This window comes from Vespula pensylvanica, chromosome 5 (genome assembly GCF_014466175.1).
Source record: "Vespula pensylvanica isolate Volc-1 chromosome 5, ASM1446617v1, whole genome shotgun sequence".
Taxonomy (NCBI): domain Eukaryota; kingdom Metazoa; phylum Arthropoda; class Insecta; order Hymenoptera; family Vespidae; genus Vespula; species Vespula pensylvanica.
In genome coordinates, this window is record NC_057689.1 from 5,726,688 (window position 1) to 5,752,184 (window position 25,497).

The 25,497-nt window shown below is 37.0% G+C and overlaps 1 protein-coding gene across 7 annotated transcripts in view; it reads right to left on the reverse strand.

Annotated features, from left to right (window-relative positions):
• Nucleotides 1-25,497, reverse strand: part of LOC122629268 (leishmanolysin-like peptidase) — a 233,148-nt gene that overhangs the window by 112,201 nt on the left and 95,450 nt on the right. For 6 of the 7 annotated variants that reach the window (XM_043812489.1, XM_043812492.1, XM_043812491.1 and 3 more), the window contains one exon: nt 4,955-5,055. In XM_043812489.1, coding sequence (XP_043668424.1) covers nt 4,955-5,055 — 101 coding nt within the window. Of the gene's footprint in view, nt 1-4,954; nt 5,056-23,346; nt 23,426-25,497 lie in introns of all 7 variants that reach the window. The other variant, XM_043812495.1, reaches the window with a different exon arrangement.

Consider the following 25,497-nt stretch of genomic DNA (forward strand, 5'->3'; position numbering starts at 1 on the left):
GATTGAAGAACTTTCACCAAAATGAAATTTGAACTTCATTATTTTGTATTCTTTTCTTTCCTCCCTTTTTCTTCCTATCCTCGTACTATTCGCTTGACTTTAATTAACTTCCGTCATCTAACAAGAAAAGTAAAATAGATTTATTTAAGACGCGCACGAAAACTATCAAAGGGATATATAAACGAGATCCTGATTTATATTTCATCCCTCTCTACTATTATTTTCCTCGTCTATCTAAAATGCCATTTTAAAGTAGAATACAATCACTGGCTATCCATCTTACGTTAAACGATGGAATAAATTACGTCCATTAGATTAACCACACGACACGTTAGCACGTCCATCGATGTACATACCTACATATGTATCTATGTATGTATACGTATGTATATATATATATACATATCTTACGTATACCGTAGAGTATGTAACTTTTATGTGGCATGATATTCGACATTCGCGTTATGAGAAATACTTCCTTCGACCGTTATAACGTGTAACGAGATAATGAAAATTTAACGAGATTCGTAAAGAGAAAATAAAAGGGAAAAAAAAAGAAAAAAAGGGGAAAAAAAGATAGATATTTGTACGTAACATCCCGTGTCTATATCTAGAATTCGATGCACGGAAAACTTAGAAACGTCGTTTGCTATCATCGAAGTTTTGCACAAAAAGAACTATCGGCGATCGCCATCAAGCACCTCCAAGTTTTTGAGGATGCGTGATAAAATTTTCAGGAGGTCGGGATGATAGAGAAAGAGAGAGAGAGAGAGAGAGAGAGAGAGAGAGAGACAGACAGACAGAAAAAAAGAGAGAGATAGGAAGAAAGAGAGAGTTAGTTTCTATTGGACTTGAATGTTCTGAGTCGATCGACTCCCGCGAGAGAGAAACGAACTAGTCGATTGGCGAACGCGCGATATCGGTGAATTCATCCGTACTTGGTTAATTCCATTCGCTTTTTTCTCATTCACCGGTGTACGAGCGACACGGGATTAATTATCGGTAACGAGAGAACGTGATTAATCGGTCGATGCGACGGGCCGCAGCTGTACGCGCGAAGAACAGAGAGAAAGAGAGAGAGAGAGAGAGTGAATGAAAGAGAGGAGAGAGAGATTCAGGAGAAAATTCGAACGCACTGTTGTAATTCTCATCCACGATATTTCTGGTCGTATGCGTGTCGAGAATCGAGTTTAAAAGTTCCTCATCCAACCCTCTCTCACCCTCCTTCTAACCCCGCGGTAAAACGCCTCGAGCTTTCTATATAAATTGACATCGATCGATTTCGATAATGTTACTCGTTTAAATTGTTATTATTATCGCAATACGTTCGAGTTGTCTGAGAAAAAAGACAAGGAGAGAGATAAAAATAAAGAGGGAGAGAGAGAGAGGTAAAAAGCAATATATGACATATTTCATTTGACGAGTAGATTAATTTCGAACATTATATTATTAACGTGAATGAAAAAATTTAGCGGCAAAATACGATATATATATTAATCCATATCATTCTAAGGATAAATATTATACCAATGTTTTCCAATAAAATTCAAATAAATTTTGCGAATGTTAAAGCGCTAAATAAAGATACTATATTATTTTTGTAAGACAGTTGTTTATTAGTAATATTATTTGTAAATGTTGCAGTAAATACGAATACCGAAAGGAAAAGAAAAACAAACAAAAAAAATACGACTGGCAACATTTCTGCTGGTTAAAGCGATAAAGGTTAAAAATGCAAGGATGTGTCATGAGCGAGGATGGATCATCATGAATTGTTATTAGCTTTTTTCTACCTATACATTCAGTATTCATAGATAATATTATTTATCTTCTTTTATTAATTAATTTATTATAATAATAATTATAATTATTATTAGTATTATTATTATTATTATCAGTCTCATCCACGTTTTTAATTAATTTTATAGCAATAATATTTTCTTTTCTTTTCATTAATATAATAAAGGATAAAAAAGGAAAAAAAGAAAAGAAGAAAAAAGGAAAAGAAAACGAAAGAAAAGAAGATAAATAATCTTACGAAATAGCGAATCTTTCCGTGCTTCCATGTTTTCTACTTATCCTGCAGTGCTCTCAGATAATTTTACCGAGTCGCGTGACCAGCCTACGATGTCGGTCAGAGACGGTAAATCACTAGGCGTGTTCGTAGGAGCAATTTGTAAAATTCGTCGGACTATATCGGACGTTCCGAAAGAATTCGATCAATGTATTAATGTTGAAAGAAATAACGTGATTCATCTTTGCGGTCGTTCGCACGTAGATGCTATATGGAATAATGCCGCGTGACGAGTAATGACAGATAATGACAAAGTATACGCAGGTGTACGTACGTAAACGAAGCACACACCTTATCTCACGGAACTTTTCGTGACTGTGGTACTCTCGAAGCCACGTATACCCATAAAATAAGTCGTTCCGGAAACTATGTTATTCCGTAGACGTAGCAAGTTGACGAGTGAGTGAAAGAGAAAAAAGAAAGAAAGAGAAAGAGAGAAAAAGAAAGAGAAAGAAAAGGAGAAAGACAAATTGCTGCCGGTCGATAACTTTTTACTTATTAACACACTTCTTTTTCCCTTCTTTCCTTGCAAACGCAACATAGAAATATGAAAAGGAATACTAAATTATCGTTTATAACTTCAATATTCCGCAAACATATATCCATTTATGTTTAATAACTTCGATATTAATCATAGTAAAAAGGTGTAAGTCGACAATGTCAGAACAGAAATTAGTCTGTCTCTCTCTCTCTCTTTCTCTCTTTATCTCTATTAAACGAAAAGTACCAGAGAAATTCGAGTTCTTGTTTATATATGCGAAAACGTCGGAACGCCGATGAATGCAATAGGAGAAAAGCTCGAGGGTCTGGTAGACCGTGTACCACGAAAGTTTCAGCGGGCATTACGAAAGCATTTAGTAACCGCTGAACTTGCGTAGCAAGCTCCTCGTAAAAGTTAAAAGTTACAGGCCGTGGCTTGAAGTGCTCGACGCTTTACACTAGCGTTAACACTAGCGATATTATATTTGAAAATGTTTCCTCGGAAAATATTCGCTAAGGACTCTCTCTCTTTCTCTTCCTCTTTCTCTCTTTCTCTTTCTCTTTCTCTCCTCCTCTCCCTCTTTCATTCCCTTTCTATCTCTTTTTTATTCGTTTTAAGTTATCACGATAAAGTGTAAATCGCACGTTGATATTGAATTTCTGTACTCGGAGAATACCGCAAACTTTATCTCGGGAAAATAATAATTTTACGAAGAAAGTAAGTATTATTATATTTACGCTACATTACAGATAGCCGTTCGCCAATTCGCTCCTCCTAACGACGGAAAACAAAAAAGAAAGTACTAGACGAGTTTCGTAAGAAGCTTGGCAATAGTTCGAGCAAAAACCAACGAACGAATGAACGAACCACCATAATACGATCGTCGAAAACAGCAAAACCGTATATCTCCTGGCAGATACCATCCTAGAAATTACGTAACGACGTGAAATACTGATGATATTTAATTTACGACTACTGTAACTGTTGACTTAATTAAGAATTGTGGAGTTTAACTGACAAAACAAGATCCTTCCTGTTGCCAAAAACTATCGTGAAAATTTCGTATGATAAGAACGTAAGTTTTGAACGAAACAGTGAATAATTAATTGATGCGATAACAAATCACTTTTTCTTTTTTTCAAATCATTAATTAATGCGATCGTAAAAGTCAGAAAATCAAGAATTACGTGAGTTACATTTGTCCGGCACGCACGCGAAGAGAAAAACTACAATCGCGATGCATCTAAAGTTCGTTGCCATTCGGTCTATGTATTATGGGGGTGTGGGCGGGCGAATTATTATAGCTATTTGAAATATACGCCTACGTCGTCTTGATGCATATCGACGATGATTAAGTTTCTATCTGCGTCCATGTAGGTAACATTATCTTTAGCTGGGACGAACGAACGAACGAACCTAGTCTAGGCGTGTCCAAACGATTATTTCTATTTCACGTAGATATTTATGCTCTATTATACACGTTATGCTCTTTTCTTCCACATCCCCTACGAACGATTTCAATCTATCTTTACGTATACTTCGAATTATTAAAACTTAAACTTTTACAAAAAATTATTACATATATTACAAAAAAAAAAAAAAACGATAACTCTTTCGAAGCATTAAATTACGAAGCTTTATATCCGAAGTTACTCGTAGACTGTTTCCTATCTCGTGCTCATAAAGATCGCGAGTGAAGAAAATCTAACTTCTAAACCGTAAATTAACGTAACAATACTTCGGACTCGTTTTTATAACTCACGAGGATATTTAAATCGCCGGATGAATAATAACGAAAAGGATGAGATATTTCTTACGTTGTTCTATCGATATAATATTTTGATAAAAATTTATAAACTAACAACCCGTGAAAACTCATCCCCGATTTATTATTCATATTTACGAACGATTACATATGATAAAACAGTACGAGCTACCGACAAAAAGATATTATCAAATGACCACGAATGTCATTAACATTTGTAAAACGAACTCGGAATTCGCTTGAAACGTATTCGGGAACAAAAGTAAAGCGGCCGTTCACGCGTGAAACGTAATTCTCCTAAAACGAGAGGAACCAAACGCGTGAATATACGAATACCAACGCTAACATTCGAATTTTAACGTAAAGCAGCGTTCAAAGGGTAGCATTCGTCGTATTGTTCATTCGAAGGAGAATTCGATTTCAACATCCGTGGTATTTGAAATTGCAATCAGGACGATGCACCGACGTTCACGAAAATCATGTTCCCTGGTTTAACGAAGTTCGTAGATAAATACGAATGGGACATATACAATCGATCCATCGAATCAGATTTCAGTAAGTATACATCACATCGATCGATCGACACCAAAATGTCGAAAAAGTCCAACTTTTTTCTTGGCTCCGATATGCTTACCTAAAAACGCTCTCATCGTAAGAAAGGAGAATTCGAAGTGGCTGACTTATGCTACGCTTTTTCACTTCGTGTGCCGGCTCAATGTGGACACCGTGTATCACCTGAAAAAAGAAAAAGAAAAGATTCAAGGATTAGCGTAAGCTCAGTGATATAAAATTTTTATCGCGTTTAATAGCGCGATGAGTAACGAATAATAAGTTACCGATAAATCAGTCATAAGAAATAATTGGCCTTTTAATATATTTATAGAATTATATTTCAATAAAATGTTTACGTTTTCGATGAAGTTCTTGAGATTAATATGAATCTTTGAATAGTTAAAACATTTCTTAAATTTTTCAAATATATCAAATATTTATGCTTTGATTAAATAATAGATTATTGTAAATGTAATCTTTTTATATTCTCTGCTAATGAGATACATTTATTAGCACTGTAGCTATAATAATAATTTATATTTTACAATATTTTAAATCTTTATAAATAATATCCAAATACATTTTCTTAAAATATTTAAATATATAATACAACTTGCCACCTCACTGTAAACTAATTTAATTTATTTTAAGAACAAACGATATAATTTCAAAAAAGGAAAAAGAAAAAGAAATTATACTACATCACAACTTTCTTTTTTCTTATACGGCGTTGAAAAATATGAAAACGCTTAATTCTAATTACGAATACAAACGTACACAAAGGATCATTTTGTAAAAAAATTGTGAGAGATGAGTAGCCAAAATTAGAAATTAAATACTCTTTAGCAATGTAAGTGATCACACAAACTTGTTTGCATAAAACACATATATATATCTGTATGTATGTATATATGTATATATGTATATATGTAAGTACATATATCTTTAGATCTCTCTTTCTCTCTCCAGTTGAATTTCTAGGAACGAATCTTCCTACAAAATAGTTTCACCGTCGTATCGCGCCTCTTATTCCGGCGCTCATATTGCACAAAGTCAACGCCACGTTGAATGGCCCTCGACGTAGCAGAGTTTCATGGTGAAAGTGCAATCTCGTGCTTGCGGCAGAAGCTGCAAGCTTGTCTGCAGACGGTTACAAGAGGAAAGAGCTTCGGTAAAAAGAGAGGAGAAACGAACGAGAAGTCATCTGCTTAAGTTTAATTTCGGTTTCTTCCTTGGAAACATCCCGGTTTCATTATTTGTCACTTTGCAGGAATAAAGAAAGGGAATGATTGGTTTTCTTTATGTTACTTTCTCAAAAGGTTGTTAAATTACAATAGAAAAATGCTGCGTTTAAAACAAATTTGAAATAAATAATTCAATAGATCGTCAATTTTGTACATAGTAAGGGGATTTCTGTATAACACGGATTTATCAAAATTGTTACTCGTGTTCTGTATAATAGGATATACAGGTGTCTCTCTCCCTCTCTCATATAACTTGATCACTCAAATATATCCCTTATTTTTGATGACATACAACAATATAATAGAGAATAGAAATATGATATGATGGCAGAATATTTCGAGGCAAAGTTGCACCGTTGAAAATACAATGATATGGAAATTATATAACATATGTGACCGATATAACAGGGAACGTATCCCCTGTGTTATACGACGAGGATCGTCGAAAACTTTATCGATATGTCAAAAGAAATCTTTCGACGTCCGTTCTCGTCGTCGTCGTCGTCGTCGTCATCTTCGCCGTTGATTTTCTTGGGAATGCAATTATGCGAAAGATCCGTGTTAAGTTTTAATCCGATCTGGTTTTATACTTGCGAAAAGTTTACGACCTATGCGGAAAGCTGCTTAACGATAATGCGATATCTTAAGAGGATGGGAAGAGCATTAACCGTCCTAAGAGAGATCGTATAGGACTACTACTTTAAAAGAACAGATCGAACCACGAAAGTAAAGAGGTTGGACCAGAAGACCTAAACTGAAGGAATATACACCTTAGAAATACGTGTGTGTATGTGCGAACATGTGTATCACAGAGAAAGAGAGAGTAAAAGAGAGAGAAAGAGGGAGAGAGAGAAGGAGAGAAAGACGGTAACGGAAGCAAAGCCGCACGTATTCCGACATAACTTACGAACCACTCCACCGAATGTTCGCTCCTGTTCTCTTAATTATCAAACTTTGTACCGCTCCTAATTTCCATCCTTACTCTACGGTCTATCGGATAACGAGGAACGACAACGTGTGTCCGCATAAATTAACTCTACGCAAAAGGATCACCTGAGTCCGCTGGTAGGCCTGATTCTCCTCACAAATTTTCACTTTGTCATCTTGATATCTTTCTAATTGACTTCACGGTACTATTCTATTTTCATAATAAAAAGCAATCCGAAAATGGGAATCGTAACACATAAAAATTTCCATTGGAATCACATTTTCATTAATTAACGAATCACTTAACCTTTTCCACTTAAAACTTTTCTCCATGTCAAACCGCCGACAAATGACATTATTTTTCTCTAAAACTTCTGTCTCTAACGTGAAAATTCACTTAGTTATAAATAATCAATGGGAAATAATGTTATTTAAAAATTACTTTCAAAATATATTTGGAGATGAATACATATTAAAATCATTACATATTAAAATCACAAGAAAAATCCAATCAAAATCGACCGAAAACACGAATTAAAAAAGATTATTATAGCGTAAAAAAATTAATTAGCAATTATAGCGTTATATTTTTCATACCGCAAAAATATTCGCTCATCTATCTTGCGTGTATCTATTTTATAATCTAACTTTTGTTTTGAACGTAAAATAATCTTTTCCAAGCGTATAAATCGAGAGAGAAAGAGAGAGGGGGAAAAAGAGAGAGCGTAAGATCTTGGAAGCAAAAAAGAAAAAAAAAGAAAAAAAAAGAAAAAGATAAACGATCTAATTTTCCGTTTTGCTCTAGGCTGCGGGAGTTCGTCGATACGCAAGATTCTTGTGGTTCTCTGGTTACGTAATTCCCTTTCAAGGAAATCCTTTTACCTGTTACCCTTATTGCCAGGTCTATACGCAGACTGCGACGAAAGAGAGAGAGAAAGAGGAAGAGGGGAGAGAGAAAGAGAGAGATACAGAGAGAGAGAGAGAGAGAGAGAGAGAGAAAGAGAGAGAGAGAGAGAGAAGGTAATAATACAATATATGTAGGTATTCTCGTCTCACAAACACGCTAGTACATTGAAACGAAGCATTCTAAGCGCTAGACCGTGTTACCACTTGTCCTTGCAAGGACATTGTCAAGGAACTGTATATACATAACTACCAGGGACACGCTGATGTAATGTACAAACAGAGAAGAGAGGGGAGGGTATAGTGGAAGAGGAGAATGGAAATTGCCATAGCGAGGGTGAGCAAGGACCTTGCCGTTTGACGTACGTCGAGCAACCAAGAGAATAATACCTTTAATTATGTTCGAAGCTGCTGCGAAAGGATCACGCGGCAGATGTTGGAACACTTTGAAAGGACCGATGTTGGCCGAGCAAATTGCGTGAGAATTACACCGTCGCGATTTCTCAATGAATTTCTGTTAACGATATAAATTTCTTTCTCTTTTCTTTGTCTTTTTAGACTTTCTGTAAAAAAAGAAAAAAGAAACAAAAAAATAGAAAAAGAAGAACATTTTCTTTCTTTTTTCTCTTTCTTCGTTTCGATATGTATGTAATTGTTAAGAAAAAGAATATATTTTTTTTTTGAACGAAATATGAGAGTTTCATTAATTCTTTTCCTTTATCCTTTATTCTCCTTTTAGAAAGCTTAATAAATTATAAATTTTGTTTGAAATCGTCCTTTTCTTTTCTTCGATCAATCACAAAAACCAAGTTTCACGAATGCAACTTTCCAAGCCCTTTGAAAAGAACGTGTAAGCCTCCAGACGGTTTACTTAATTCTCAAGTATTTTTCTTAAGTCAACATAACGAGAGCTCGATGCTTCTTTCTCCTTCCTTCTCTTTCTCTTTTTCCCTCCCCCCCCCTCTCTCTCTCACCTTTCTTTCTACTAACGATATAAAAAAGATGAACCGAATTCTTTCGAAACCCTAACGCACACGTTCATGCAATAAAGAATTAAGAAAGAGAAAAGAAGAAGGAGAAAAAAGAACAGATTCAGGAAGTTTCGACTTTTCTTTAGAGTCCGTTTTAAGCCACTTTAGTGAACTTTCGCGAAGATCCTTCCTCTCTTATCCTCCCTTTCTCACTCTTTGTTGAAAAATTCTCTTTTTCGAAGTTTCATCGATACATTATTCCGAGCCATATACTTGATCTCGTTTTCAAGAAGATCGAGTTACATTTTCGACTAGAAAATAATGAATTCTCGTTGACGAAGAATGTACACGCTCGAAACTTTGAAGTTAAAATTGTCAGTTGAAACTATTACACGAAAAGCTTAAAATAGAAAAAGCAATGAGTATAACAATTTCGGAAAAAGAAAACGTTATTACACGACCGGATAAACCAGTAAAAAAAAAAAAGAAAAAGAAAAAGTTTTGCATCCAATTTATATCAAAACCACCTCGTTATATTTCGCAAGAAAAGTTTCGATGTTGATCCATTAAATACTTCCGCTAAACGATTTAACGTTATCTTCTTCTTCTTCTTCTTCTTCTTTCTATTTCCAAGCTCGAACTTTACCTCTCTTGTATTTTCTTGGGGCAACTGTTGCTTTTGCTCTTGTTCTCTCTTTCTCTCTCTCTCTCTCTTTCCTTTTCTCTCCCTTTTCTTCTCTCTTTCTCTCTCTACCGACGAGAACAACATAAACATGACTCTGGGTGAATTTAACAAACTGCAGAAGAGAAAATGCGACCAGTCCGATGAATTACAGTAATTCGACTCGAAGCTTTCTCGATCTATGTATGTATGTATGTATGTATGTACTGTAGAAATACATACACTCGCCTACGGTTTACACGTATTCGGAAAGTAATATAGAAGGAAAGAGAATGAGACAGAGACAGAGAGAAAGAAAGAGAGAGAGAGAGAGAGAGAGAGAGAGAGAGAGAAAGAAAGAAAGAGGAAGAGAAAGAGGAAGAGAGAGGAAGAGAGAAGTTCTTGGATCGTTAAGCTCAGAGTTCAGAGATGCGAAGCAGAGAAGAGTAAGTAGAAAGAGGATTGATATAGGTTGCAAGTTCGCAGCCGTGGATTTGAGAACATTATCTACCCACTTGAAGGAAGTAATTTACGACGGTAGTTTCGAACGTGGAAAATAAATTTCTTCGGTCAGTGAAGCAACCCTGTGGAAAAACTGGGGGGGGGGTTAGAAATCGGTAAGCTTCGACGACTAAAGATCGCGATCTACGATAGAAAAGAATCCTGATGAGGATGAAAACCGATCGATTTAAAATATATCCCTTTGGTTACGGATATTAACGATCAAGTTTCCAATTACAAAGTCAGACCATCTTTTTATGATATATCTTTCTTCTACCTCTTTTCGTTTCACGTAGAAATCAAGAAAAAGAAAAAAAGGATGAGAGATAACTTTCTTTTGGAGACACGAACACGCGGGCTCGTCTTTCGCACAGCTTTGCCAACTTAGAAACGCGGAAAGGAAAATTCTACTGTGAAGTTCGCTCGTCTACAAACAATAGAGAGTCCTCATTGTAATTAACCGAGTGAATGAGCGAGAGCTTCCAAACGAGCCCTGTTATTTTATCATTTGTAACTAGTTGTTTTCGAGTACACCTCCTTCTCTTCTCTCTCTCTCTCTTCCTCCTTCTTTCTCTTTGGTTCACATTATCGAGTTTACTTTGTCAATGTGCTCCGTTAATGAAATTTGTAAGAAAACATTTCGAAAAACATACCATTTAGTTCTTCGTCAGTCATTGCTCTTTGTCTCTCTCTCTCTCTCTCTCTTTTTCTCCTTTCCCTCAATAATCTACACTTTTTACACAGACACACATTCTCTCCCTCTTTCTTTCAATTTCCTGAAGAAAGAGAAAAGGAAAGAGAATATAGGCGAGAATATAAAACTTAGTATTCGCATCAATCGAATCGTGAAATTGTTTTTCGATAGAGGAACTCTCATTTCCTTTCTCTTTCTTTATCTCTCTCTCTCTCTCTCTCTCTCTCTCTCTCTCTCTCTCTCTCTCTCACTCTCTCACTCTCTTTTTCTCGTGGAGTACAAGAAACATAAGGAATAATGCAGTACGAACGTCGTACGTAGTATCTTGACTCGACTTTTGCACGCTTCGGGAAATGACGACGAGGAAACTGCAGCTACCTAGGTACACATATACGTATAAGAGAAACGTGGGTTGAGAATAAACAATGACTCGCTGTATATCAAGTACTGTGCTCTCCTCCTACACTAGAGAGAGTCTGCTTATCTTTACGGCTAATGTTTGTCTTGGACGTTCGCAACGTAGGCAACCTATGAGAATAAAGGAAAAAACAAAAAAAAAGAAAGAAGTAAGGAAAAAAATAAAAGAAAAAAGGAAAGGATAGAAGGAAGCTTATCGATGTATTAAATGAAGAGAAAATAAGCTGAGCGTGGTCGTACTACGTGGTCGTACTTTTTTTTATAAATAGGATAAGAATGAAAACATTCTTTTTAACAAAAAGAATACAAAATTTCTTTCATCGACGTTGACCTATCGAGTTTCACCAAAGTGAAATTCTTGACGGTCCTTCGCGACACAGAAGCGAAACCGTCATGATGAGATTGTAGAAGACAGATACAACTAAACGCTAACCAAATAGAGTGTTTACAGTGCGTCACATGGAGGTAAGATTATGCCTCGCTAGGAGACACCGCATTCATTGCTTGCTGTCTAACTCCGACTCCCCTCCCTATTTCATTAACTGTTCCTCTCTTCGTGGTGGTACGTAACAAACCTCACGTTTGCCACGTACTCCATGTATGTACATTGTACAAGTGCATTTGCAATGTACACGAGACTACGAGAAGCGATCAAAGCTCTCTCTCTCTCTCTCTCTCTCTCTCCCTCTGTTACATACACACGCACATACATACGCACAAACATACATTACAGACATCCTAGAAAGAGCTTTGTCCAAGGCTAGTCTCTGTGTTCCTTCGAAGAGGCGAAACAAACGTGTATGCAAACGGAGCTTACTCCCCCCCACACACACCTCTCTCTCTCTCTCTCTCTCTCTCTCTCTCTCTCTCATTATGCTTTCGCGTTGCTTGTCACCGACACGCAAGTGTAAAAGCCTTTCGGTGCAATGCGATGCATCGCTTGTCTCAGGGAAACGCACTTAAGAGAGTACCGAAGGTACAACGTGACAAGGAGTTTCCGACAACTCCTTCCACGCTTCGAATTATGGTTAGCCACAAGCAAAATATCTCGTCGTTCCTTTGTATTAAAATAGTGAGAAGAGAAGTAAAGAGATCGAGGATATTTATTAGATGTCGGATCATAAATATCTATCTACTTCTTTTCCTTTTTTATTTTTTTTCCCCCATTATAAGGGCCGAACGTTTTCACGAATACCAGGAATAAGATATTAATCTACGAGAAAATTAGCCAGAAAAGATGATGATTCATGATGGGCGAAAAACCGGTAGATAGATAGATCCTATCTGCATAAAACAAATACGCAAGCGGGATTACGTTTTAACGAGCGAAGCCCACTTTCATGCTTCTAGAATCTAGTTTAAGCCTTTCCTTAAAACTTGAAATCCGATATAAGGCGTAAAACTTTTTTACGATATCGTACTTGCTAAGGTTGCTTTAACTTCGATGTAACAAGTCGAAAAGATCGATTTCGTACGATTTGGTAATAATATATTTTTTTTTCCTGAAATAATATCTGCAAAGACAAAAATAAAAAAAGAAAAGAATAGAAATATTCTCTTATTCAAAGTTTTTAATTTCTTTTATTCTCTTTTTCTTCTTTTCTTTCTTCAGTTAAAAGTTAAGATCCTTCAAGCAATGACCGAGCTTACGTACAAGCCATTCTTGAAAATGTTCCGAGTGACGATAAAATTCGTCGCGACTGGACTGGTGCAATAAGTATTGTTGCACCTTACAATGGCGTCGCAGTAGTACTTTTCTATCGGTAAGTGAAGTCACAAGTCGCTTTTGTCCTCGGTACTTTGGCGTAACGAGAAAAGGCACTTTTCTTCCAGGAAAAGCACACACAGGTCGGCCGGTTGGCTGCCTGACTTGGCGTTACGAGAAAGAGGAAGGAGAAGAAGAAGAAGAAGAAGAAAAAGAAGAAGAAGCAAAGAAAGAAGAAAGAAAACCGGCAACAGGAGGTAAAACTCGCTAAAGTTATATATATATATATATATATATATATATATATATATATATATAACATAAAAGAGAGTCAACAAGAGTAAAAGTTTCGTTTCGCGCGTTATTGGCGGAAAAAGTGTGGCTAGCCGAAGCGATACAACACGTAGAAGGTTTCTAACGATCGTTTGGCGTACGACATAAAGCGTTAGTCACGAGAGCTCTATTGCTTGCTTGCTATGGCAATGCCAACAAGTAAACCACCTTTCCACTCGTACACTACAACTAATAACAACGTAATTACTCCGGCCCGTAGAGTTGATACACCTCGACAACACGAATTGTATAATTAATGTTCAACTTGTTTCAACCACTTGGAAAGGAATATTCGAAATAAGCTATCGATGAAGTATAGAAGAGAGATACGAATAAACAGAAAAATAAGGATTAACATATTAAATTTTCATTTTCTTAATATTCTTCCAACGAACAAAATCAATTTTCTACCGACGACGAACCATAATTATCAAAGTGAATTCAATCATCAAAAATTGAACTGATTAACCGGTTAAATTTCATTCGGTTATAAAATAAGATGGAATTATATATATCTTTAAAATATTTATCTCTAAGTATGTAACTACTTTCTTACGCATCAAATAATATCATGGAGATTGTGAAAGCTCGATATATAATACCATTTAAACAACTTGAGTGAAATATGTCAAATTAGAAAGAGAGAGAGAGAGAGAGCTCAAAATTCGCGAGTAAGTTTAAACGTACAAAAGTGGATTCCCGCGCGAAATTAACTCAACGTCTACATCATATCCCTTCGTTTCCCGTTCCCACTCTTCCTCTTTACATTCATTCTCTCTTCATCATAGTCGATGAAAATTTCTCTTTGTTAGACGACTCTTATCTTCTTTCCTGCGTTTATTCGCTTTTATATTCAACCACTAATACCCAACAGGCTCCTTTAGATGAATATTATTAACTTTGTCCGAGAATTTACAGGCCAATTAAAAGTTTTCGACCTTTCGATAGTTCCACAATCTCTTAGAAAGAAGACGAAGATTATAATCGAAATAATTTTACTTACAGAGCAATGAACAATGAAATAAACAGACAAACAACAACGCGTTAGAATTTTACGATGAAACGATCGCGTTAAACGATATACATACGTTCTATCGATTAAGCACTCAAACGACTATTATATCATGAACTCTGATAGAGTTTGATGTGTAAAATCATTAGTTGAGTTTCGTCGTTAAACCAATAAAGGGTTAGTAGTATTATTAACGAACAAATAACATCAAACTAATAGTTGAGAAACAATGTTCGTTCTACTATGACCACAATGTGATCTTTGGTACAATTATTAACTCTTTGAGGAAGAAATTTTGTCTATCCGCAATGACACTAGACGCGACGTACTTAGGTATTTCCGTCGAAGTAGATGAAATACCTTTGTAAGAGACGAATGCTTCCTTTGCGGTCTTCCACCTCTTTCTCTCTCTTTATATATATATATATATATATTCACGTCTCTCTCTTTCTCTCTTATATATATATATATATATATATATATATATATATATTCTCTCCTCTCTACTTATTTCAAGTCAGGTACAAACCAACCACATCATCTTTCCTTCTTTCGTAGGAAATATCGTGCATCCGACGGCCGGATGTTAGGCGCCTCGGTCATTTCCTTCTAACCAACTAAAGCTTACAAAGAACGTGGACGCATTTTGAAAGCAATCTCAAAAAAAAAAAAGAAAAAAAAATCGTATTAGTTTCGGTTGATTAAAACCATCAATTCGATTTCTCTAGACTCTATCGCTTAATTTAACGCGTTTTCAAATATCTAAGTTATTAATGAAAGCTAAACGTTAACTCTAATTGATATATAAATAATGTTTTGGGTTAATCATACGGAAATATCTAGCAAAGCTGAATTCTTTATCTTTAAGATCCTCGCGTATATGTGCGAGTGAATATCGTATATAATTTATAGGGCTTCCTTTAACCGCGCATAGTATCGTCGTATGCGTTATACTAGATCTAGGTGCCGTTTCATAGCGTATATTAAACCACCACTGGACGGACCAACCACCACCATCCAATGGCTACCTACTCGTTCTCCTTCTATATCTACCAGTAACACCATCGTCAGCAACAGCAATGGCATCACTATTACCACTACTACCATCTCCATCACTACCATCATCATCATCATCGCCACCACCACCACCACCACCACCATCACCACCATCGCTATCGTTCGTTACCATTGCCACCCTTGTCCGTATGCCTGCTCAGATGTGATCTACACATGGCAATATTACACCGCATGCCTTGAATTCTCTCAGAAGCATTTCGACTAATCGACGCAATGCTCCTCCCTTTTGAAATCTATCTGCGATTACGACTTGTAGATTAAATGACTTATCCCCGGCAAATGTTAAAGATCGTACGTAGGAATGAAGTTAATACAACGGCAATAAATATTAATCAAATCGATCATTTTGCTAACTGTTAATTACTTCGTATGTGCGATGCTACAAAAAAAATAAATAAACAGATAAATAATTATTACATAATAATTATTAATATATGACTATTTCAAATAATTATCGATTACTCTTTAATGATTCTAAATTATTATTTAATTATAAATTAACATTCCAAAGTACAAGACCATTACCATATACTTTCATAAAATCGCAATAAAAAAAAAGGACAATAATAAATCTTTATCGCGTGAACGATCAGAATGAAATTAGATAATCACGAAGGAGTTATAAACTCGAGATTTCGAAAGATTACGTTCGCGGTTGCCAACATCAGAAGTATCCCGAAACTGAAAAAGGAAAAGAAGAAGGAAGAAGAGGAAACGAAAAGAGCGTGAGTTTCATCCTGGTTCGAACCATTCGTCTCGACTCTCAGGAAACCGAAGAAATATCGAAGGTAGAAGCTTGGTTCACGATGTAGCCACGTTTCCGTTTTCTCTCACTCTCTCCCTCTTTCTTTCTCTCCTTTCATCTTTCTCTCCTTCCTTTTCCTTCGGAGAGGTTCGCGATCACCTTTGGTATATCACAAATCACGCGTTCCAGCACGTTTCTATATACGTACGCGGCACACGTCTTTCCTGCTTACCCCGTATCTCTCGATCTCTTCTTCCTCCTTCAAATAGGATCACGCGTGAGAAAGAGAAAGAAAAAAAGGAAGGTAGGGCGGTGCCGAAGGGAGTTACTATCAATTTTTCGATTTTCGTGGAAATTCGCTCGAGAAAAGTAGGCTCGTATCGTGGCACGCGCGATAAAGTCGACGACGACCGACGATCGTAAAGTTATTCGAAACTGGCTATAAATAAAAGTGACATATCGTCGATATGCCGCAACCACGTTCTGAAAAGAAAGAGAAAAGAGAGAGAGAGAAAGAGAGAGAGAGAGAGAGAGAGAGAGAGAGAGAAAGAGAGAGGGTATTCGCGAGATCGTAAAATAGTATCGATCTACTATACCCAAGAAAAGCGGTCAATACCCAAAGAAATGACTTCCATCGGAAGATCATAATTTTGTGTCTCCCATAGAACCGATACTTTTCATATTTTCCATCTTTACGATATTTCGATGTGTACTTATATAAAATAGAATCTTTCCTCCCTTCATTCCTTCCTTCCTTCCTTCCTTCCTTCCTTCCTTCCTTCCTTCTTTCTCCCTTTCCTGTATCATGAAATAAGTATTCGCTTAGAGATTACAAGAAGAGTCCATTCGCGAGTTTTCACGAACTATATATTTCCAGATACGTCGGAGATAAGAGGCAAATAGGAAAAATAGGAAAAATAGTTCTCCTTGGAAACAGATTTTCAGTAAGTTACGAGAGCTCCTCTATATTCAGGAGAGAATCCATATATTCTAATTATTTATCAATTGTATACAATGATAATCTTCTTATCAAAGAGATATCCTCTAAAGTGCCAAAGATTATATGGGGGTTTGTACCCTCTCAAAGTGACCTCTCTTGCACCTTCTCCTCCTTCCTTCGTGTATACGAGAACGCATCCTGATATCGCTGTCATCCGATAAACCCATACACATATATGAGGTGATGGACGGCAGGATAATTAATAGAGGGAATTATTAATAGGCTTCTCCGGTATACCACGGTCAACGTTGTATCGGCCCATGTTACCAGGCGTGCATTAAATTTGAATCGTTGCGAAGACGCTTCAAATAATATTTTCAATGAGAAAGAAAATGGTAAAGACCAAAAAAAAAAAGGAAAAAGGAAAAAGAAAAGAAAAAGAAGAAACGAAGACAAAGATATAAATTAACACGGACGTATTACTCGCATTTCTTTTCTTAAAACGAGAAGATAATATCCAATTTTGAAATCCCAACGAGATTAAACATAATTATATTACTATTTAATCCTACACCAGCGTTCCCGTAGGAATTAGAACATTCCTAGTTTCTGGTGTGAGAACTGGAAAATCGTTCGATATCGAAACGTTTTATCGCAATTCGATAATATTATTAATAACTTCAGGACCGGGTGGATTGAAATATAAAGAAGCTACGATACGACTAATTTATAAATCCATACACTTCGAGAAATAGCAAATAATAAAGAAATAATAAGAAGGACGAAAAAGAATAGAAAAAAAAAAGAGAAAACGAATAAAAAACCTGCAGAAAATCCCAAAGGGAACCTTGCCCTCGAACTTGAAATTCACATAAAAGTATCAAGAGAAAAAAAGTATTACGGGAACGACCTGCTTCCATTAGGAATACGCATCGTCAAATGTTTTCAGTTTCATCTTTCTCTTTTTCTCTTTCTCTTATAGAGTCGAATTCAGATAGAAAGCTTTTACTGTCTTTTCCACGAGTTTACGTCATTCCAAGATATCTCCTAACTCCTTTCTCTTTCTCTCTCTTTTTTCAGTATCCTTTGATATTACGGATCCTTACTCGTCCGGTTTGCGGCTCGGTGACGCTGTTTATACAATGAATTATGCAGAAGGCAAAACTCTCGGTATTCATCGAAAGAGATGATAAAAAGCTCTCACGGAGTTTTCTTCTTATTATTATTATTATTATTAATATTATTATTATTATTCCTATCGATATGCAAAAGCTCGAGGAGATGTATTACGTGTTTGAAGGAACGATTAAAATCAATCTCGAGTGCTCAGCTCGTTTGGACTCACGCTACATACATACTTATTTACATAAATATATATATATATATATATATATATATATATATATATACATATATATATATATATCAAATTCAAATATGAGAGATCGTTTCCTCTCTATCCTTTCTCCCGTGCTTTTCCGCTCGTTAAAATCGAAAATTACGTTCGTGATAAGCACGAATTCATAATGCGATCGGCGATTAACGACGATAAATAATGATTCGGTCCACCAAGCATCCCTCGATAAAACGTCCTACAGAGATGAATCATCACCGTCTATTATTAAAGCAGCTATTAGAAATGACGTTGCAAATAATCATTTTCTTTTATTTTTTCAACCCTTATGAACGGACAGATCCGTGATATTATCCTTGATGCATGAACGATTCCTATAAGAAAAATTGACGCAAAAGAACAGATAGAAAAAGATAGAGAGAGAGAGAGAGAAAGAGAGGGATAAAGCGAAACTACAAATTAAATGACAACTATAAATCGAAAGCTACGAGTTAAAGCTTATTTGTTCAAAGTGAATAACAAACTAAATAAGGTAAACCGCCATATAGCTATAATCACGCAGAGAACAATAATAATTAACATTAATAAAACGAGAGGGAGGAAAGGAGAGAGAGAGAGAGAGAGAGAGAGAGAGAGAGAGAGAGAGAGAGAGAGAGAGAGAGAGACAATAGAACGTAAATGCGATTGTCGAAATCCGTTGCGGAGAGTATCCGTTTAAGGCCACAGCACTCGTTCGCACGAAATTTGCTCAGGGATGTAACTGTGCTGGTTAGTCACGGTAGTTAGCGCGTAATACGAGAGTGAAACAGGTAGAGAACAGAGACAACATCTCTACAGATAGTATAGATGCCTGCACGAGTGCGTGAGCCACGTTAGCAGTCACGCTCCCATAAATGGTTGTATTCGAGTCTCGCGATGTGCGAGAGTGCCGCAAAGCGTGGCGAGCGATGCTAAAGCACGTTTGCCTGGCCCCAAACCGCCCCAATCTGGGCTGGCAGTCGGCAACCTGGCCAAACAACGGTCTACGGGACCCGTATAAATTAAAGCAATTTGCATCTCGCGCTAGTTCGCCGTTCCGAGCACGAACTTCAAACTCCGACCTCCAAGGCCGAAAACCGATCTCGTTCCAGTTTCATTTTTCTCTTCTCGTTAAGCCTCCTCTCGTTATTCGCATATATCGATATCGATTCGCCTCTCGAAACAGGAGAACGAGGTATCGAAATAGAACTCGAATTGAGAACGAATAGATGATGAAATTTGTAATTCACATAGTCATTTCCTAAGAGGAATAATACCCCTTGGATAATCCACTTTTTAACTAGTCAACGTTATTACGACGAACAAAGAAGACAAAGTGGAAGGCAGGATATATAGAGTTCGACTACGATATTAGTTTTCTTTAAATCGTCGCTGTTTACTTGACTCGCAAATACGGATATTTGTATAACGGAGCAAACAAATTAACACGGACGTTCATCTGGTCACGCGTGTCGAAAACACTGTTTATCGCACACCTATTCACTTTTATCTCTTCCTTCTCTCGCTCGGTCAATTTCTCCTCTGTGGTACCATCCGTTATACTATCCTTTCTCTCTTTCTCTTTAATACACACACTACTAACTAGAGACAGAGAGCGAGCGACCGAGAGAGAGAGAGAGACAGAGCTCATTGTTTCTATATCCCAACACCCGTACATCGTATCTGGCAATAATGTCACGGACCAACCCCTTCCCTTATCCGTGGCAACCCCCTCCGATAGTGGCTACGGTGCCGGTAGCAAGCATCCCTCGCTTGTGAACCCTGTTACGTTCCATTATGTACACCAGTCGATTCTACTCGAGCGATTTAACATGCATTAACTTGCAAACTCGCGACTTGTCGTGTTGTACCCGATAATGCAGCGCGCAAACGCGAGACGAGACGGCTTTTACGAACAGTATCGACACTAAAACTAAGTACTTCCCGATTTCCCTATTCAACTTCTTTCCCTTATATCTTTTAACTTTTTCCTTTTTCTTTTTCGTTGTTTTTTCTCCTCCTATTTCCCGCATTTCTACATTTAAAGCTAGGATAACAGAAATTTTCTATGCGCCAATCAAATTAAACGTCCACTTTGCGATAAAACGGTAACAGCTTCGTTCGAAACGAGAAACGAGAAAGGATTTTCTTAATGGAAAAAAAATGTTGAAATTAATTTCAATAGAAGCACCACCACGGTATTAACGGATTTACAGAAATTCAAACATTTCAATTTCTTCTTTTTTCTTCTTCTTCTTCTTCTTCTTCGTCAAACGCGAGAAATCTTATTCAGTCATTTGAACGAATTAACGAAGACGACTTTTCATCATTTATTCTTAAAGTATCTACGACAGTTCGTCCTTATATTTTAAGGAATAGAAGAATCACCGAGGTATACGTCAGACCTTCTTTCATCTCTGTTTCTCTTTTACTGTAGAAGCAACTAACCGCGACCGCGGTAAATATTAATAGACTAGACTTCTCCCTCGTCGACAACGTTGACGTCGCAATGTCATCGAGGAGTTCTTCTTTTTTGAAAAAATATCATTCAGGCACGTCTTAAAGAGCCCTTTTCAACTTTACAAGAAACAGCTCGAACAACGTTATTTAATTTAAACTCTATCTTCCCAGTTACTTCTCTTCGCCCTTTCTCTCTTTCTCTCCCTTCGTCTCTTTACCGAATTTTCCTTGAATTTCAATCTTCAGGAATAATATTATATGCTAATCATTATCAACGTCTGCGTCTTAAACGATAAGATTTACAAAGATGAAACAATTTTCAACCAGATATTCCTTCTTTCTTTCTCTCTCCCTTTCTCTTTTCTTTCGTACGCCTAAAAATATTTCGTTTAGACGTGAAAGAAATTGAGATGCGACGATCTGTACATTAAGAATAATGCATTTTTAATGAGCTCTCAACGTTCAAAACTTTTCATTCGACAGCTTAAAGTAACGAATCAGGACTGAATTTTAATCGTTTGAAAAATAAAAATATAATATTTCCGCATCAACGTTAACGAAGTATTCTTTATTTTTCTTTCTCCCTTGGCGTTTTTTCTCATAGCAAAAATACCTGCTCTTTGTGATCTATTATCGATTATGCTATATATATATATATATATATATATATATATATATATATATACACAAACACACACACACACACATATATATATAGCAATAAAGCTCCCTTTTCTCAGTGGCCTTTAAATTAATTCGTAAATGATGCAAATACAAAATACGTTTCGTCCTTTTGCTTTTAAACATCTCCCGATAATCGATAATGCAGGAATATAATACGAATCGTATATACTCTCAAGTACGTTATTGAATTCGAGCTTTCTCGAGGTCCATACAATGTAAATCACGTTGCGCGTTCTGCCTGTATGTATATTAAATCACATAATAATTTTTCTTCGATTGCGACATTTATTTCATTTTCGTTTACTTCTTCTCGTTTATTTTTTCGCAGTACAACGTAGCATTATCGATCGTTCTATTTTACCCCGATAAAATATAGATCAACTAACATAGGAAAAGGGAAAAAAGAATGAAAGAGAGAGAAAAAGAGAAAGGAGTAAAAAATTACCGAATTATCGTAAATCAAAGAAGCGTAATATTCGATAACTCGTTGAGATTATCAATGGAACGAAAGAAGAAAATATATTGGTGGAGAACAAATTAGAGACACCGGCGTATTGACGCGGAAGTGCCTAGAGAGATCCCAGAGTGGGGACAGAAAAAAAAGAGAGAAAAAGAAAGAGAAGGAGAGAGGAAGAGAAAAAAGTGGAAAAGGTATGACGAAGGAGAGTGAGAAGAGGAAATAATAATTAACGAGCCGTCGCGACGAAAAATTTAAAGGCTCTCGGGAAAGCCGCGAAAATTTTACGACCTCGATGGGGAACGCTTAATCGACGACCTGCAATGCGATGCAAACGACGATAAAGTATAGAGAGAGAAAGAGAGAAATAAGAGAATTGAAGGATAGCCAGATTATGCTGGGCCATCCACGTACGAATAAATTCGAGGCTGTCCTTCCTCCTACGCTTCCTCTTTGCATTTACTCTCTTTTCTCTCTTTCTCGATCCAATTCGTTCATATTAAAAAAAGAGAAACAAAGAGAGACGATCATGGAGGAAACGAACAAATGGAACGGTCGACTCGCAATCTGTCGTTCGCTGAAAATCACCGCGAAAACAAAGTAAAATCCTGGTCTCTCCTCCTCTTTTCCTCTCTTTCCTCTCGTCCGAATCGGCTCGTCGCACGATAGAATTCCTAATCGAAGCTATGGGAGGGGGATTCAAAGCCTGCGAAATACGTGCGCGGAGAAACGAGTGGTCTGACCGTCCATCGCATAACGGGTTCAGCATCCGTACGGGTCCAGAGATCGAAAAACGTGTAATGCATCAAGAAATTTGAATACCAAATACGACGGATATATCTTCGTCGAAACTCTAACGCGAAGAGAGTATGAGAGAGAAAGATAGATAGAAAGGAGATGTTGTAACAGCCTTTCCTTCGTTCCATCGAATTTGTCGTTCTCGACCGAACGAAATCGATTCTCCAGTCGAGAAGAGACGCTTTGCATTCGACGTTATGGCTTTCGAAAATCCGTACGATTCACCGAACTGAGATCGAAAAAGAGTATCTTAAAAACGTTTTTTCAGTAAATCTAGTAAAATCTCATTCGTTGTTAAATTGTCGGATTTGAAAATCGTCAAAATTCGTCAAGTTTTACATTATTAATATTATATTATTATTATTATTATTATTATTATTATTATTATTATTATTATTATTATTATATGTTTATTCTTCGATAGAAAGATTTTCGAGACGGAATAAAATCACTTTTCATTCCATAAATCTACCCTTCGCGCTTTCTCAAACTTTCAAAGCTGTTTAAACTCAAGAGATATATATGTGTGTGCGTGTTTCAGACTGGAGAAAAGTAAAGGTACTACCTACTTACATAAATAGGTCAAATCGTACGAAAAAAGACTTTCTTTCTTGCGATCGCACGCGACTCACTACCACCGAGGACTTTCTATCTGCAATAAAAATTCGTAGGAAGAGATAAAAGAGAGAGAGAGAGAGAGAGAGAGAGAGAGAGAGAGAGAGAGAGAGAGAGCGAGAAAGGAAGAAATCAAATCGATGAAGCTTTGATAATCGAGATCTATAAATGTGGTAAGAGAGGATGGCGAATCGCGAGCTCTAGATGGAAAAACTTGTTCGCCGTTATTTTCGTTCGAGTGGAGGGTTAGAGAGAAAAAAAGACTTACAACAGAGGAAGAGATTATCTTTGAAGTGGAGAATTCGAAAAGAGAAAAATAGATAGATAGAGAGAAAGAGAAAGAGAGAGAGAGAAATATTATCATTCGACGGGATTATGCAAAGAGAACAGAGAGAGAGAGAGAGAGAGAGACAGAGAGAGGAGAGAGAGAGAGAGAGAGAGAGAACGACTGAAATATTATCATTCAACTGGATTATGCAAAGAGAACAGGGAGAGAAAGATAGAGAGAGAAAGACAGAGAGAGAAAGAGAAAAAGCTTCAGTCGAAACACTCGAGAAATCTTTACAAGGTAACAGCCGTCGCCACTCGAACGAGATCTTTTCGAACGGGAAGAAGAATAAAAAGAAATGTCGGAGCTTGAAGCCGCAGAACTATTTTCCGATAACGAGCGACGTTCGCCCGGTGGGCTACATTTGTTCCAGTCTCGCACCCTGATTGCACGGGACGCGCCGTTTTCCCCGGATGCATATTTTATCCCGTTGACAGATTTATTGCCGGCACGGCTATCCGCCGCCCAGCCACCAGCTTCTTCCTTTATTTTATTGTTTTTATTGCCGTCCAACATTTTCCTTTCTTCCGTTACCACCGTTACAACCTTTCCGACTCGTCCCACTTTGATTTGTCTCAAGTAAGTGTATCGCTTTTCTCCGGGGATGATAACGAAATCGATGAAAAAGAGAGAAAGAGAAAAAAAAGAAAGAGAGAAGAATGAAAATTTATCGAGAAAAAAGAGAGTCTTGATAAATACTCGAACAGCTAACTGTTAATTAATAATTACACGTGTAAGAGATCTTTTATTTTCCTTTATTGGAAAGACTTTCGAGAAATCGGAATCTCCTCCAAGGAGACGCGAAGAAAATTAGAACGGGACACGTGTGTTCGAAGGAACAGTATAGAACTCTTTTCTCGTGCCAAGGAAAAAAGAAACACGAAAATAAGGCCACGTATTCGACTTACGTGCAACGACTAACCGATATTCTTCCGCACGTTCAAGCGCTTTCTTCGATATCCGAGTTCGTCGAAAAACTATAGAAAATAGACGATGGAGAGAGAGAGAGAGAGAGAGAGAGAGAGAGAGAGAGAGAGAGAGAGAGAGAGAGAGAGAAAGAGACTTCTGCAATAAGGAACGGAAAAGATGGCTAGGAAGAACGGGCAAGTAACTACTGACCGGAAGGGACGAAAAGTGCTGAATGAAGAAAAGCTCGGTGAGAAACCAACAAGACATATCTCGCGTCCAAAATAAACTCCGATAACGAGTAAATGCGAGTAAGGGATAGGTTCGAACCGATGCGAATTATTTGCCGAAGTTCAGAGTGAATAGAGTGAGAAAAAGAGAGAAAGAGAGAGAGAGAGAGAGGGAGAGAGGGAGAGAGAGAGAGAGGAGAGGAGAGAGAGAAAAGAGAAACGAAAAAAATCCGATGGACGGCTTCTGAAAGGCTTCATATCGCGGTTCTTGTTAAAAAAAAGTCATCAAATTTTTCATCGAACCTTCACAAGCGCGCATACACGCGTGCTCAGGTAACAGCGAAAACTCATATTTCAATCGGAGTCGAGAGGAACGGTGAAAGTATCAATGCCAACAAAAAAAAAAGGGGAAAAGAAAAAAAGGGAAACAAAAAAGAGGAGAGGAAAAAAGAGAGAAAAGAATAAAATAAAATAAAGTATATACAAAAAAAGAAGAAAGGAAAAAGAGAAAAAAAAAGAGAAAAAGAAGAAGAGAAAGAGGAAAAAGAATAAGAGATATCGAAAGAGAACACAGGGGTGACCTTACGCGAAACATTTTTCTTGATTTAACGAAAGGTCACGCGGGCGCGGACAGGTCGCGTCCGA